This window comes from Vitis vinifera, chromosome 14 (genome assembly GCF_030704535.1).
Source record: "Vitis vinifera cultivar Pinot Noir 40024 chromosome 14, ASM3070453v1".
In the NCBI taxonomy this organism is placed as follows: Eukaryota; Viridiplantae; Streptophyta; class Magnoliopsida; order Vitales; family Vitaceae; genus Vitis; species Vitis vinifera.
The window spans coordinates 28,271,913-28,288,889 of NC_081818.1; the positions used below are offsets into that span (position 1 = coordinate 28,271,913).

A 16,977-nucleotide genomic window follows, 5' to 3' on the forward strand; every position below is an offset into this window, starting at 1 on the left:
CACTTTTCTCTCGGGATTTATTGCAGAAAATGGATCCAAGATCTTGAATCAAATGATTCAAATCCACATCATATTTCAATATTGTTTCTTTCCCTTTTTGTTCTTTCAACTTGTACCATATGGCAAGAATATGAATGGGGTTTACCGTCTTACCCACAACTCCAACCATCTTTGATATTTTACGTTCAATAAATGTGCCAGCAAGTGAAGTTGATGAACAAAATTGCAGCAAATTACTTCTCCTGAACAACATTTGCATCCACCATTTTAAGGCCAGCATGTTCTTGGATTGATGGCCGGCTCATTTTTCTTGTCCTGCTCATAATTAGAGTGGGTGTTCAAAAAATAATTTTTTTTCATATTTGATTAGTCCAATTGTTGTTGTGAACATGATGGATATACAAAATTATAAAAAGGGTTGTGAATGAATGAATGAATTTGTCAAACCCAGGCGAGATTGATTCCATAGTCACATGAAATCTAGATTGACTTAATTGTGGTCAATAGTTTGAAGAGGGCAGATGGGGTCATGAGAAAATCGTAAAGAAACATGCTTTTGGCTTTTGCTTAAGGGTTAAGTCTAGAAAGGAGCGGGATCACGAGGAATTCCCAACCTAGAAACAGACCCAGTTGCATAAGAATATGATGTGATACATGGGTCATGGTCATGACTCAGCATCACAGAGTTTGAAATTCTGGAGGTGGGTGTTTTGAAATTGGGCGGTAAGTGTTGAAAGCGAGAGGTTGTTGTCTGTGATGGTGGTGGACACGGCACTGCTTTCTTTGTTTGGGTTTGGAATGACTTTTGGGGCTGATGGGCATGCCCAAAAAGTCCAAGGGCTGAAGCCCAATGCAAGGAGTTTTGCTCAGTTTGCCTTTCAGGAATCGAAAATATTTGGGGTTGCCTACCTTCCATGAGATCTCCAATTTTGGGTCAGTTTGATTTTTGTTTTCCTTATCATTTTAAGTTCTTTTTACTTACTTCTTAGTAGAATATTGGTCTATAAGATGATATGCTATCTGTCCTCATTCAGATTTGAAATGACAATGAAAATAGTGATCAGAAATTGTGATTTTTGAGGAAGGGATCTTTCAGAAGAGTAGAACTATCTGGGTTTCAACATATTTTCTGATTTAGAAGGGTAGAAACTAGACTTTCGTCTGTCTTTTTTTTTTCTTCACCAAATTGGGAAGTCATGAACCCCAGATGGATTTTCTGGGATTTCATCTGATTTCGCACTGCATTCAAGGGTACTGACTCCATAATTCAGATATGTCTGTCATTGGAAATTGGAACCATCATCACCACCAACAGTTTTAGGATGTCGAGACATGGTTCTGTAACCCATTTCGTGTTGGTTATATGCATTTTCAAGCCATTCAAGGACCAGGCTCCAAGCATCACTTTGATGGAGGGCTTCAATAATAGCAGCCTGAAAAGGAATTTCCATTAATATTCAATAGCTTTAGGATCTTTGTTGCTGTGAATGACAAGTAAATAATGCCAAGAAAGAGACACGTACTCACAAAGAAATACGGTATGGAATCAGATGAATATAATGATAAAAACATGCTCAGAATTTCCCGTTGTGGTGTGTAGAAGATGCTTCTCGAATCAAACCGAGGGAAGGAGTGCTGTTGAGGACAAAGAAGCTGTAGCCGTGGTTCTATGAATAATGAAATAGCACTTGAAGCTGAACCTGTACTACTATTATCTAACCAAAATTCTTTGGGTCATATACCATTGCTAGGCCGATTGTCGGTGGTGTGGGTCTTGTGGTTATTAACATTGGAGTACCAGAAATGGCTGGGCCTTCCCAAACGATGGAAGAAGTTCAATATGATTTCTCCAGTGAGTATCATGTCATGATAGAGGAGATACACCATGACAGGCTTTTGTCAAATTGGTACTATTATCTGAACAGTATGGGAAGGGTGTGTTCATTGGCACTTCATGCTTATATGATAAGAATATCTTGAAAAGAACTCCAAACACCGATATTCTCTATGGAATCTGTTCATTCCAAAGAAAGTATAGAGCAACTTTTGGGGCAAAAATTTTTTTTTTCTCTTCTTAGGAAGAGAATAAGTTTCTCTATTCCCTCTACTTCTTCATCTCTTTGAAAGGTATTTTGGTGCTTCTAAATGTGGTTTCTCCAAAACAACATCAAACCCTTTTAATTGGAAAGGTGTGCAAGTTGATCCATTGAACCTAAGCTTGTGTTTCTTCAATTTTTTGTTTTAGAGCCTTAAGCATGGCTTGATGACCTCTTGTAGAGTTATCTTTTGCTGATTAGTTGAGTCTCCATTGAAGTCCCATGACCTTTCTCTTCTTATGATGGAGTTTACAATTGAATTTCCCGTTGACTGTTTCTTTTCCTCGTTTTCTTTCATTACTATTTGAGATTTTTATTAATTATAGGAGATTTATCTATAGTTTGCTACCATATAGAGTCCAGAAAGTATCACTTCCAAACAAACTGGCATTTTAATCCTTGGGTCAGTGCTTAGTGGTAATGCTCATTTTGCTTCTCCTCACTCTTAGAGAGACTAATTTATCTCTGCAATTGTCCATTACTCCGTAGTTCCATTCCTTAAATCCTTTACATCTGTTGCTTTTTTATCCAATTGAGATACATCTGAGAGCATTTTTAAGTTATTAACAATTCACAGCATTGTTACCTGACCAGTTGGGGTTTGCAACATAAATTCTCCAAATCCAGTTTTCTTAGAAGCAACATCTTCATTATATGTGCAAAACTTGAGTTATTAGAATCTATCCACATCCATTTAAGCTCCATTATGCCATTTCTCCTCGCTGAGTATGCATTTTTCTTTGAATTTTGAATAAGCTTAATTGCTGCCAGAATTTCACTCACTGTTTAAGGCACATGGCATCCTTTAGGATCAAATTCATGCACACTTGTTTGGAAATACCCATTCTGTAGCATTCTCTCAGTTCACTGTAACTAGACTGTCATCATCCCAATGAATGAAGTCTTCCTGAGGATTTCCAGAACGTGTGTGGAAGGACATTGGCTGCCAAAGGGCAGCTTAATAAGATTGTAAGCACACTTGGCTTCCTGCCCTCCAGCCTTTGGTGCATTGCAGAGTATGAGAAGCAAATACTACAGCTATTGTTCTTTAATTTGAAATATATATATATATATATTGACCTTTGAGTTTGTTCTTTATCTATTTACAGCTTGATTTTGGAACCTGAAATTGCAAGTTTCATGGTCACCATCATTCTCGTTTCTATTCGAACTGTCTGGCTACCGAGTATGTAAAGTGTGTTATAACCATGTAGTGTAATTGTTGGCACCTAGGGGTATGTATTGAATGATGACCATGCTGCTTGAAAAGAGATGTTATCTGTGCAGAGGAAAAAATTGAGTCTGTTTTCATCAGTTTCATATTCATGGTACATCTTTCATGTTAGAATTTCTTCAATGAAGATTGCCGAATTTTAAAGTTCATGATTATTGTTGCTGCTGATTTTGCTTTCTTATTGTACATATCATAATCAGTATTCAAGAGATAATCCTTTTGACAACCCTTGACTGATATTTAGCTCCTTTCTTTAAGATAATTTGAGATTGCCCTATTCTACCAAGGGAATTATCTGAGCTGTTGCATAGGTTCAATAACTGGTGTCTGGTCATGTGCGTGAAGTGGTGCAGACACATTTTATAGATGAACTAAATTTGAACGGTTACCTTCAGCAAGATCTTTTTCATGACTACATTTTGAAATAGGTCAGTTTATCAACTTTGAACTCTATAGATTTTTTACTTGGTTAAGAAGTGATTGTTGGGATTTAGTTCATATTTGTTTTATTAGTGCAACCCATAAGATCAATGGAAAAAGTTAACAACTTCTACTTCAAGCTAATAATAACCAGGTACTTCTCAGTAGTTTCTCATGACCACTCATGTTACCTGTTTTGATGTTTTGTCTTTAAGCTTGTTGTTTGTTACCCACATGGCTTACAGCCGTTAAGACGTGTGCCCAACAACCCATATGAGCATGCACTTCCGAATGGGAAAGTTTCCAAAGTTACTTATACGTCAGAAGATTAGGTTCATGACACTTGGTTGGAATAATGGTATTACATTGGTTTCTGAGACCATGCTTGTTGCTTTCTTTGTACTTGAATAGAACATGGTGGAAGCAGCTATCCAATGTCATCCATTCTGACAGTCAAGGAATTTATGAAATAGAATTACTTGCTAGTCACTATTTATACCATGATAGAAAGTAGAAACCCCATTTCTTATCTGAAATTTTCGTGGGTTGGGGTCAATGCAATCTCAATTCTATGAGTTAAAACATCTGGAGTGTCAGGGTCCACTCTGAGCCTCCAACTAAGCATCTTATGTTTCATGTATTAATTCTAGGATCAACTAGGATGGTGCAGTTATGTTGTAGAGGTTCATCCCTATTTGAAAATCATGCCTAAAAACCAACATAAAATTTGTTTTCTACTCACTAAATAACTAAAAGCCAGTGAATCTAGCCTTGTCCTAACAATCAACCCAGGTGATGCAGCTTTAGGGGTCCCTTTACTGTAGACTTGACTTGAACAACATATTTTCCAAGGATGCATCAATAAGAACACCAACTTTTAGTTGCCTTTCTGAAGTATGTTTACACGTTTAAACTCTCTCACACACACTTTCCTGTTCAAATCAAATCATTCAGAACTCTTTCATCCCTATATAAGGGTGATGCCATCCTGGTAGTGTTCCAGCCCCTGCAAATATAAAAAAAAATGTAACAAGTATAGAAAGGATTCCAAATATTCTACTTCGGAACTTAAATTGTATAAAAGAATGAAGGCTTGTTTCTTAGGCTATTATAAAGTGCTTAGAGAACCTAATAATATTTTGTGATACAGTGCAATTCTTACTAAAACTGAGGATTGATTGATTCACAAGCCTGCACAGTTGTTGAAAAAAAATGGCGTAAGTTATGAAAGTAGGTGCTATTTACTTCTTTTAATTCGTTGAGATGTGATTATAATATCATGTTATACAGAAAAGTTTGGTGGAAAGAACAATGTTTAAGAATCTAGCATTAGGCCTCCATAAAAATCAAAGCATAATATAATTCAAAGGTCGTTCATTGGTACATACCAGTTGCTTGGGTGGGTAGACATGGTTGGCAAAACCCGTTACTTTCCAACTTATTGTTCTTGAAAGTTTTTGCGAATTTAGCCCTTTTTATCCCATAGCTGAAGAATCTTTTCTCCTCTCCCTCATCCTGCCCCATTTGGCCAAAAGAGGACCCATGTGTTGGGGTTTAGTTTAGTCATAGGAGAAGGGTTCATATTTTTATAAATTTAGGGGATGGAAGCATCTTCCTCTTTCAACTAAGCTTAGGATTACACCTCTGCTAGATATATGAATCAGCTAAAAAGCTTAGTCTTTATGAGGAACAGGGTCCAATTATTGAGTGCTTTAGGAAGATCTAGGCTACATGGAGTGAGCCAAAATATAAGGCTAATATATAGTAGAATCAAACATTAATAGTTGGAAAGTATTTTGGAAGCCTCCCAAAAGTATTCATATTGTCTTTTTTCAAGTTTTGACATCTTCCCTGTTCCTAATCAAGTCATAGCTAAATTACATTGCTAAGGTGTGGCGACCCTGGTTACCACAGTTCAGCCATATTGACCTTCCTGGTCTAAACCCAATTTGAAATTGGACATCTCACCAAACAGACAAGTGGGAGAATCTCGACAGGCATCCCAGACACCATCACAATCTTGTTCTCTTGTCAAAGCAGTCATTGCTTTTCTTATCTACCAACTGGAGCCTTTTGGAACTCTTTTGAGTGTTTGTCTTCTCTTGGTATAGTCTTAGCCTGTGGACTGGCTTATGGGCCCTATGGAGAGTATTGTCTCTTGTTGAAGGCACATTGATATTTAACACTGTTTTGTTATTGTGATAATTGTGATCTATTATATATGACTTGTATATACAATATTTATTGTGTATGTTGGCGATGCCTGACCATTTGATGTGATAATACATCTAATGTAGCTATCAGTACTATACGTGGCCCGTTTTCTACATGAAGTAGCCTGATCAGGATCCTTTATCTTGTGTCACTATTGTATCATCTGTAGCCTTCATATTGATTTTGAATGGGGTCTATGTTTTGAACTGGTCGTTGATCTTGACATAAGAACTGTTGGTTGGATGGTTAGTCCTATTACAATGGCATGGTCCATCAGAGGAGCATCCCACTGTCCATGTGAGCTGAAATTTCATTGATCCACAGTTGGGATGGAGCCTATTCAGGCCCTATTCAGGGTTAGGCCTAGGCTCCTAGCATCTGAATTGGACTGTTATCATCTACAGACACTTGACTCCAGTGCTGCAACATAGGATCTGGCACAAAAATGCCTTCATTAATGGTTCCAGTGCCCAGGTGAAGCCGGTGTTTTTGGACCTCTGCCCTGGACTGTAGGTCACATAACACACACCGTGCATACTTCACTCAATAGAACTAGATGTCACATGGTGGATAGAAAAACTCAGGTTGTCATTAAGTATCCAAATCAATGATTACGCTTCCTGCATTTAAATACTGATCTGACAGATTTAAAAAATGCAGTTCCTTTCTTCGAATGCACATCAGTATATTAATATCATATACACACACTCAAAATCAGTTAGTGAAGTGAAAGTTCCAGATATTATACTAAAATGATGGGTACAGCCATGGCCAGGGTAGCTGATCACATGGGACTTGTAGTGGGACAGGGCTCTCACATGTGAGCTTGCCAAACAGCCAAGACAAAGGCGTTCCGAAAGGTGAATATTGGGCATATCGTCTATGCCAGTGGGCATAGCTGGATGAGGTTTTAAGCTGCCAATGTTTGGTCGCTAGGAAACACACCCATCCAAGGCCATAAAACTTCAAGCCCCTTTTGTTTCTTTACTGGAATTTATCTTAAAATGACTTGATCTTATCTCTATTCACTATGCTGCCTAGCTGCTAGACTTTTTCCCACTACAGATAAATTCCTCTCTTGTTTCCACAGGTTGCATCAAATGGGTCTCTGAGTCAGAATAATGGCTTCCATTTTCTTTCCCTTTCTCTAAGTGACAGTTAATATATATGTTTTATATGGATTGAAACACACGGGTGAAGTAACTGTATTAACCAACAAATCAAACTATAGAGGTGTCAAACTTATCCAACTTCTAGCAGTGAGGACTTGCCTCAGTCTGGTTCACATGGCTTCTCAATCCTCCCAGGGTGGGAGGCTCCACTTCACTAAATTCTGCATTTTGAGGTGAGCTGATCCCCCCTTTTTTTAACCCTCAACAACAACTAAAATAAGCCAATGTAGGCCCGTCTATTTGGAAAATGTGAGCATATAAATAATATAAAGTAAGTTTTATCTCTCTTATAAGATACACACCCAATTCTTGGAGCATATCTTTAAAAGTGCTTCTTCATCTAACCCTATTATCAGTATTGTGGCACCACACCAGAAGCTTTAATAGCATCTCAAAAGAATCTTCTCCTTCCCGTTCTCTATGTTTACAACATAAATTCCTGGACTAGTATTTTTGGAAAAGCTTTATGGTTGGATATAATGACGGGGAATATGATATGAAATCTTGTTAGATATTTGAGACTCCTTTGTAAGGGTTCGGTTTTTTCTATTTGGTCCTCACATCAATATAGGTCAAAGGTGTAACTATTTACAGTTTTAAATGCATCTACGTTATAAAGGTATTGTCTAAATTTTTTTCCTTCAATTAATGTGAGATATTACAATTACCATTAGGTCAAGGATTGGTATAATTTGTAATGATTTGCTGATATCCAAATCGGCTTTTAAGGTTAAGAATCAGTATTATTTGTAATGACTTATTGTCTCTTGCCATAAAAAATAGGGGTAGTAAAATTAGACACGATTCATAAACACGATGTGAATCCAACATGCTTTTCAAGGGTTTGGATTGAGTATAAATAGGTTTGGGTCAAATTCGTGTTGATTTGTATAATTCATTTAATAAATAGGTAATTTTTAGGTCAACATGTTTTTTATTGGTTTGAATTGAGTATAAATGGGTTTAAGTCAAATTCGTGTTGATTTGTATAACTTGTTTAATAAATAGGTAATTTTTAAGTCAATTTACATAATATGAATTTTACCTTAATGGACCAATCTAATAGTCTTATTATTAACTTAATTATATATTTAAACTATTTAACTTAAATTTGACTCATTTTAAATTTATTTTTAAATAAATAAATCAATTGAGTTTATTAACATGTTTGGTTAAGACATTAATCATATAAACATGTATAAGAACTAACTCAACATCACTATTAAATATGAGAATTTGATTGTTAAATGTGTTAAATAGGTTATACATGTTACTTGTTTAATAATTAGATAGTATTTGAGTTTTTATTTTTGACATGATTATTATTTATCGGGTTTGGGTTGAGTTATGTAGTTGAATATCTAAACTCCGACATGATACAAACATGACCCACCAATATGAATTGTCACTCCAAATTCAAAGCATATTATATGTCTAATATAATAATATCAAGGTATTCCGTTTTTTTCCACGACCCTATTACTATTTGTAATGGTCTGTTTCCTTCTATATAAACATGGTTCACCCAATCACTTTCGGGTTAAGAATCGAGGATGCAATGGTTTGGACTTTGGAGGAGTATGAGAGGTCCACATCTGAACTTCCTACCATCAATGTAATAACAAAAATAACAATGTACATTTTGTATACTTACCTACAAAGATAAAAGCTTATAATAAGAGTCACGAGAAAATGGAAACCAGAGCAGGCGGTTGTAGTAAAAGCATGTCATGCTCATGCATGCGACCTGGTCGCAATAATGGTGTCTACGTAACAATGAACGTGGCTTGCATGGACCATTGCATCATATCCATCATTCTCACACTCATCTTTCATCATCCATCCATATGGGTTGTTCACATCTAAACAACATTTTCAATAAATTAATATTTTAACCTTTTATTGTCTAATAATTTCCAAATGTATTTTTTTATTAGAAAACTAAATTTTATTTTAAATAAAAACAATTATTTTCAAGAATAATTCCTTGATTTTTATGTGAACCAACCAAATATGTTTTTGGAAAATTATGGAAATGTATGACTTATTTAATAATTATTTTCAAGAACATTTTTTGTTCTTTAAAATAAAAAATCTAGAAAATATGTTTGGTAATCAAAAACCATTTTTTGTTTTCTATTCTTAACAATAAAAAATATAGTATTTTTAGATAATATCTTTTAATCATTTTCTATTGTTTTTATTTATTTTCTTAGATCTATTTTAAAAAATAATTATACAAATATGAAAAATGATTAAAAATAAAATATTAGACATAAAAAAATATTTTTAAAATATTAAAAACAAGTTAAAAGCATTTTAGGTTTCAAATATATTTTTAAAAAACAATTTTTAAGAACTGCTTTTAAAAATTGTTTTTTATAACTGTTTTCCAAAACGGTTATCAAATTTATCCATAGTTTCTTACAATATGATTTTGAAACTTGAATTTAGATGATGAAAAACCAATGCATCCTATCTATTTCCTCTTTCTTCTTCATGAGCAAGCAACCAAAAGAAAATCTGAGGGATGGTGTATAAATTGCATCAAAATTAGGATATTAAAATCGACTTCTATCATATGAAACAACATAATTGTTTTCATAATTCAAAAGAAATATGGAGTAATTTTTTAAAGAAAAAAAAATCCATTTTGATGGTTTTTTCCATAAAAAGAAAAAAAATGTGATTTTTGAAAGAATCATTTACCAAATGATTATTTGGTTAAATTTTTAGAAAATTGTCATAATGAAACACTTTCGATAATTAGGTAATACTGATTGAATGATTTCTAATTCTCAGTAAAAAAATTAAATTAGATACTCTAAAAAGTGTTTTTACAAAAATCAATCCAAACAAGTCCTAAATTAAGATTTCACTCAGCAGATTAACAAGTGTGTCAAAGACTGATAGCTTAATCAATGACTTTACATCTTATCACATGAGGAAAAGGAGCAGTAGGGGGCATGAGATTTGCCATAATTGTTGAATCCAGTTGATGTTAGGCACAGAGTCAATTACAAAAACAGTAATCCTCCATTGGAAATTACAGGCCACCAAACCAATCACAGCCCAGAGAGAGAGATTTTCATGGCAATGGATCTGTATTTTGGCTGGCTCTAGCTGTCAATTCGCCGAAAACATGTCAATGCCTGTGTGGGAGTCCAAGTCTAGGCTTGAAGTGAACTCACCTGATTATTTCTCAGCACAGTGACAGTCCACATACTATATAACCTTCTCTTCTTTTTGTTTACTAGTAGCAGCCCTCACAAGCATTTCAGAATTCTGTGTTTTCTCTCATCTCTCACAGATGACAATGGCTTCTTGATTTGCTTTCCTGCTTCATAGCTTCATCTGAATTTCTGGTTTCTGTTCCATTCTCCTTTCATGGTTTCATAGCTTCATAATTGAATTCCCAGTACCATCTGTTGCTTTTAGTCTGAAGTTTTGATCTGGGTGTTGGTTTTTCTTCTGGGAATTCTGGGGAAAATGGCTCCAAGCTCGGTTGTACTCACAATCGAAAAGCCTAGCAACTTCTCTCTAGTGGAGATCACAGGTTCAAAGACATCCATGTTTCCCGAGAAGGAAAAGGCTGCTAGTCCCAAGCAGTTTACATGGGTTCTTCTCTTGAAAGTTCACAGAGCTCTTGCTTGCCTTTCATGGCTGGCGACTGGTGCGTGGACTGTGTTTGTTGCAGCCAAGAAGCGTTTGGCATTATCTGAGATAAAGGAAGAAGAACCCACGAACAGGGGAAGGTTGTACAGATTCATCAGAGCTTTTGTCTTCATTTCAATAGTGGCTTTGTTCATGGAAGTCATTGCCCATTTCAAGAAATGGAATTTGAATCTGATTCAGCCATTGGAGGTCCAGGGCCTTGTGCAGTGGTCCTACATGGCTTGGCTGTCCTTCAGAGTTGATTACATTGCCCCTTTGGTTCTAATTCTTTCCAAATTCTGCATTGTCCTTTTCTTGATTCAATCTCTCGATCGGCTTTTTCTCTGTTTTGGCTGTTTCTGGATTAAGCACAAGAAGTTGAAGCCCGAGATGGATGCAGACGCCTATGACATTGAGGATGGCTCAAGTTTCCCAATGGTCCTTGTTCAGATTCCAATGTGCAATGAAAAAGAGGTAATCCCACCTTCACTCTAGATTCTTTCTGAATTTTCTTGGGATAAAGGAAAATGAAAGTGAAATTTTACAGCCTTCTGTTGCTTGATTTTGATCTGATGCATACATATTGTGTGGTATGAAGGTATATGCACAATCAATCTCTGCAGTCTGTCAGCTGGATTGGCCGAGGGAGCGGCTCCTGATTCAAGTTCTCGATGACTCAGACGATGAAAATGTACAGCTACTAATAAAAAATGAAGTCTCTTCATGGAACCAGAAAGGGGTGAACATAATCTACAGACATCGATTTGTAAGAACCGGGTACAAAGCTGGCAATCTGAAATCAGCCATGGCCTGTGACTATGTTAAAGACTACGAGTTTGTTGCCATTTTCGACGCAGACTTCCAGCCCAATCCTGATTTCCTCAAGCAAACAATCCCTCACTTTAAGGTATTAACTAGTACTGAATCTACTGATAGTGGGATTATCTTTTATTCAACTCCCTGACCTTAACCAATCTTCTGATCTGCAGGGAAATCCTGAGGTGGGTCTTGTCCAGGCTCGGTGGTCTTTTGTGAACAAGGATGAGAATCTACTCACTAGGCTCCAGAACATCAATCTGTGCTTCCATTTCGAGGTGGAACAGCAAGTCAATGGCCTTTTCCTCGAATTCTTCGGGTTCAATGGGACTGCAGGTGTGTGGAGAATTAAGGCCTTAGAGGAGTCAGGAGGATGGCTGGAGAGAACAACAGTTGAGGATATGGACATTGCCGTCCGAGCCCACTTGCATGGGTGGAAGTTCATCTTCCTCAATGATGTCAAAGTGCCCTGTGAATTACCAGAGTCCTATCAAGCTTACAAGAAGCAGCAGCATCGCTGGCATTCTGGTCCAATGCAGCTCTTCAGATTATGCCTCCCTGCTATCGTAACCTCCAAGGTTTCCTCACTTCCTCCTCCACTCATCACTGCTAAGTTCTCAATACAAATATATATGCAGCCATTCACTTACAGTATGTTCTTGTTCTTGCAGATGGGGATATGGAAGAAGGCCAATTTGATATTCCTGTTCTTTCTTCTAAGGAAACTAATTCTTCCCTTCTACTCATTCACACTCTTCTGTATCATACTTCCATTAACCATGTTCATACCGGAGGCTGAATTGCCTGTTTGGGTGATCTGCTACATCCCCATTTTCATGTCCCTTTTGAACATTCTCCCAGCCCCAAAATCATTCCCATTCCTAGTCCCATACCTACTATTCGAAAACACAATGTCTGTCACAAAATTCAATGCCATGGTATCAGGGCTATTTCAGCTGGGAAGCGCCTACGAATGGGTGGTGACAAAGAAGACAGGCAGGTCATCAGAATCAGACTTACTAGCCATGGCAGAGAAGGAATCAAAGTCTTCAAACCAGGAAAAGATCCAGAGGAGACTATCTGAATCTGGCCTGGAAATGCTAAGCAAAGTGAAGGAACAGAAGGCCCCTCATCTGAAGAAGAAGAAGAGAAACAGGCTCTACAGGAAGGAGCTGGCACTGGCTTTTCTTCTGCTTACTGCCTCTGCAAGAAGCCTACTGTCAGCACATGGGGTTCACTTCTACTTCTTGCTTTTCCAGGGACTGTCTTTTCTGGTGGTGGGATTGGACTTAATTGGGGAGCAGATGAGCTGAAAATTGGAATACGTAAATTAATTTCCTAGCTCGAGCTTATGTTTTTGGTAGCTTATACTACAACAGATGGTTTGGGATTGGATTTGATTTCAGATTAGGAGTAATTTCATATTGAAACAGTACTAAAAAGGAGTTGACAGATGAAGGTTGAGTTGATTGTAAAATCTTATATGTTATCATTGTTTGCAACAATGAGGACATCAGTAAAGAAAGCAACTTCAACACGATCTTAGAAATTAGATTTTTTTTAGAATAGAAAATCATTTACAAATTTAAAAATCATGTTTTCAAAAACATATTTTTGAAAATTTGTTCTCAACAAGTTGTTATCGAGAATAAATTTAAGGTATTTCAATTGTTTTGTACATAAAAATATAAAGAAATTTTTTACTCTGAAAAAAAGTTTGTTATATTTGAGTTTCTAAATAAAATTTTGTTTCTCAAAATAAATTAAGAGTTATTTTGAAAAACAGTTTTTAAAAATTATTTTTGAAGGGCAGAATAATTATGGAGTTTGAGAGAAAATAATTTGACACCATTAAAACTAAAAGAGTTCAATTTTTCTACAATTTTGAAATATTTCTATTTAAAATTTTATTATCTTATATTAATGAAAAATATTTGTAGTCACTTATATATTTATTCCGGTTAATTTAAAACTTGATATGAATGAGAAATGGAATAAAATTAAATATAAAATAATTAAATATGAATTTTAATTTTGAAATTTAATTTCCTTAATTATTTGAATTTGAATTAAATACTTAATAATTTGTTTGATATTTCAATAATATTTTTTCTTTTTTACTTAAATTGATTTTTTTAGTTTATCTTACTAAATATATTATCAAATAGAAAATTTTAAAAATTTTCTGAAAAATACTTTTTCAAAACTCTTTTTAAAAACTTTTTACTAATATTTTGTAAAATAAAAATTTGTTTGAAAGCCTAAAATGCTTTTAACTTATTTTTAATATTTTTAAGTGTGTTTTAAAAATAATTTTTATGTCTAGAATCTTATATTTAATCATTATACATGTTTGTATAATTATTTTTTTAAACAATTCTAAAAAGCCAAGTGAAAATAACTTAAAAAAATATTGTTTGAAAACACGATAGGCTTATTTGGTAAATGTTTTTTAAAATAGTTTTTAAAAACAACTTTTGAAAATTGTTCTATAAAAGTATGTTTGAAACTTAAAATATTTTAAACTTATTTTTAATACTTTCAAATATGTTTTAAAAATAATTTTTATTTCTAGTGTTTTATTTTTAATCATTCTACATGTTTGTACAATTGTCTTTTAAAGTAATTCTAAAAAAACAAGTGAAAATAATATAAAATAATTAAAAAATATTTTTCAAAAACACCCTACTTTTTGTTCTTAATGATAGAAAACAAAAAAAAAAGCTTTTTATTATCAAATATGTTTTCTTATTTTTTTGTTTTAGATAATAGAAAATTGTTCTCGTTGCCAAATAGACTTCATATTTTCTGTTTTAGAAAATAGAAAATGGAAAACATTTTCTTTATTATTATTAAACGTATTTTCTAACTTTTTTATTTTGAAAAATAAAAAATTATTGTCGAAAATAGTTTTGAAGACCCTTAGGGTTTGTTTGGTTCCTGCTTTCAAGAATTGTTTTCTATTCTTGAAAACAAAAAATACAAAAAACTTGTTTGGGGAAAGGGATGCGTTTTTGTTTTTTGTGTTTTCTATATTCTCAAAAACCACTTTTTTAATAACAATAAAGAAATGTTTTTATTGTTTTTTCACTATTCAAAGAATATATTGTTTTTTGTGTTTTCTCTTCCTTCTTTTTGTGTTTTCTTAGCTGTTTTTTATGTTTCCACAAAGGTTAGCTCTACTCAACCACCACATCCTCACCTGCAAACCCTTTCTTCTTCTTTAAATTATTGAAATTAATATACTTATACATGATAACAAAGTTATCATTTGTTTAAGAAAATTATAACTGGTGTAAAATTTTCAAAATGGAATAATGTTTTTTTAAAATTTAAATGACTTGTGCATATGAAAATTATTTATATATTTATAATATCAAGTTAATGGAAGAAAACACTTTATTAATTAAAAAAAAATTTAAACATGTTTTTTGTTTTACTTATTCTAAAAAACAATATATTCTTTGAATATGTTATTTTTTGTGTTTTCTCTTCCTTCTTTTTGTGTTTTCTTAGCTGTTTTTTATGTTTGCACTAAGGTGAGCTCCACTCAACCACCACATCCTCATCCGCAAACCCTTTCTTCTTCTTTAAATTATTGAAATTAATATACTTACACATGGTAACAAAGTCATCATTTGTTTAAGAAAATTATAACTGGTGTAAAATTTTTAAAATAGAATAATTTTTTTTTAAAAATTTAAACGACTTATGTATATGAAAATTATTTATATATTTATAATATCAAATTAATGGAAGAAAATATTTTGTTAATTAAAAAAAAAAACTTTCAAACATGTTTTTTGTTTTATTTATTCTAAAACACTTTTTTATTAACTCAACCAAACATGCTTTTTTTTTTTTGAGAACAAAAACTGTTTTTCAAAATTTAGTTCTCAAACACAATTTTTTTTTTCTTAAAACACAAAAAAATTGTTCTCAAAAACTGTTCCGGATAATAGTTTTCAAAAACAGCAACCAACTCTTAGGGCATATTTGTTTAGTGTTTTCAAGAACTGTTTTCTGTTCTTGAAAACAAAAAACACCAAAAACTCGTTTGGTTGAGAGAGTGATTTTTGTTTTTGTTGTTTCCCGTGTTCTCAAAATGACACTGTTTAGAGAACAACAAAATCTTGTTTTCCCTGTTTTTTTACTGTTCACAGAACAAAATTAAACCAAAAAAAACAATCTGTTTCCCGTGTTTTTTTTTTCTTCCCGTTTTCATCTCTTCTCCAGCACAGTGGCTTGCCTCTTCTTGTTTCTTGTGAAATTTAAATCCAATCGCACAATAGCAAAGAGACCCCTAAAACGGATCCAGAAAACGCAGGGAGCAAAAGAAAATCCATTTTTTTGGTTTTCCTTGGGGTTTTTGCTTGGATTTTCTCGGAAATCAAACGAGGATGAATTTTCCCGGAAATCGAATGGGGGATGGGTTTTCTTGGGAATCAAACGGGGGTTGCAGGGTTTTTGCTTGGATTTTCTCGGAAATCAAACGAGGATGAATTTTCCCGGAAATCGAATGGGGGATGGATTTTCTTGGGAATCAAACGGGGGTTGCAAAAAAAAATAATAATAATAATAACATGATTAGATTAGTACCTGTGAGGATTGAGAGTGGCAGAGGAAAATAGGGCCTTTTACGGATTCTCTCGGCTGGAGGGCAACTTAGAAAAGGGCTTCTTGATGCCCGATGAGAGAAGTGGGTGGAGAAGTGGGTGGCATTTTGAATTTTAGATTTAGTAGAGATAAAAAAAAATTAACATCATGAGAACAATTTTATCTCAACTTAATAAAATATGCTATAATTTTTAATAAAGTTAAAGATTAAATAAAAAAATATTAATAAAAATAATTTTATTATGTTTGATTTATTTTAAAAAAATATAAAAAATATTTTTATTTTTAAATTAATAAAATAAATAATTTTTTTAATTTAAATGAACTATATATCTAAAAATTATTTATAAATTTATAATATAAAATTACTTGAAGAAAATATTTTATTAATTAGAAAAGAAAAAAAAAATCTTTCAAACATGTTTTTTGTTTTATTTGTTCTAAATTTTTTTTTTATTAACTCAACCAAACATGTTTTTTTGTTTTTGAGAACAAAAACTGTTTTTCAAAATTCAGTTTCCAAACACAATTTTTTTTTAAAAAACACCAAAAACTATTCTTAAAAACTGTTCTCAAAAATTGTTTTTCAGAACAGTTTTCAAAAACAGCAACCAAACAGGCCCTTACTCTTTATTTTTGTTTTCTAAAATTTGTCGTTTTCTCTTGCATCACTCGATCAGGCATCGGAGGTGCGAATGGGCCCGGCCCAATATTCGGCCCTAAATCGAGTTCGGGCCCAACTGGAAACCCGAAC

General features: G+C 33.8%; 1 protein-coding gene and 1 long non-coding RNA gene across 2 annotated transcripts; both read left to right on the forward strand.

Moving 5' to 3' along the window:
* Positions 1-473: 473 nt before the first annotated feature.
* Positions 474-3,479, forward strand: LOC109123810 (uncharacterized). The gene is made up of 2 exons (XR_002031669.2): positions 474-3,112; positions 3,206-3,479. It is a non-coding gene; the product is annotated as an uncharacterized LOC109123810 (long non-coding RNA).
* A 6,628-nt stretch (positions 3,480-10,107) lies between these two features.
* Positions 10,108-13,095, forward strand: LOC100244115 (xyloglucan glycosyltransferase 4). The gene is made up of 4 exons (XM_002280088.4): positions 10,108-11,264; positions 11,389-11,697; positions 11,780-12,184; positions 12,278-13,095. The coding sequence occupies exons 1-4, from the start codon at positions 10,626-10,628 to the stop codon at positions 12,917-12,919; spliced, it is 1,995 nt and encodes a 664-aa protein (XP_002280124.1). The 5' UTR covers positions 10,108-10,625; the 3' UTR covers positions 12,920-13,095.
* Positions 13,096-16,977: the final 3,882 nt, after the last annotated feature.

Coding starts and splice junctions, on each gene's coding strand:
- LOC100244115 (XM_002280088.4), top strand. CDS start 10,626: ATGGCTCCAAGCTCGGTTGTACTCACAATCGAAAAGCCTAGCAACTTC. Junction 11,698..11,779: donor AAACAATCCCTCACTTTAAG/GTATTAACTAGT, acceptor TCTGATCTGCAG/GGAAATCCTGAGGTGGGTCT. Junction 12,185..12,277: donor CTGCTATCGTAACCTCCAAG/GTTTCCTCACTT, acceptor TTGTTCTTGCAG/ATGGGGATATGGAAGAAGGC.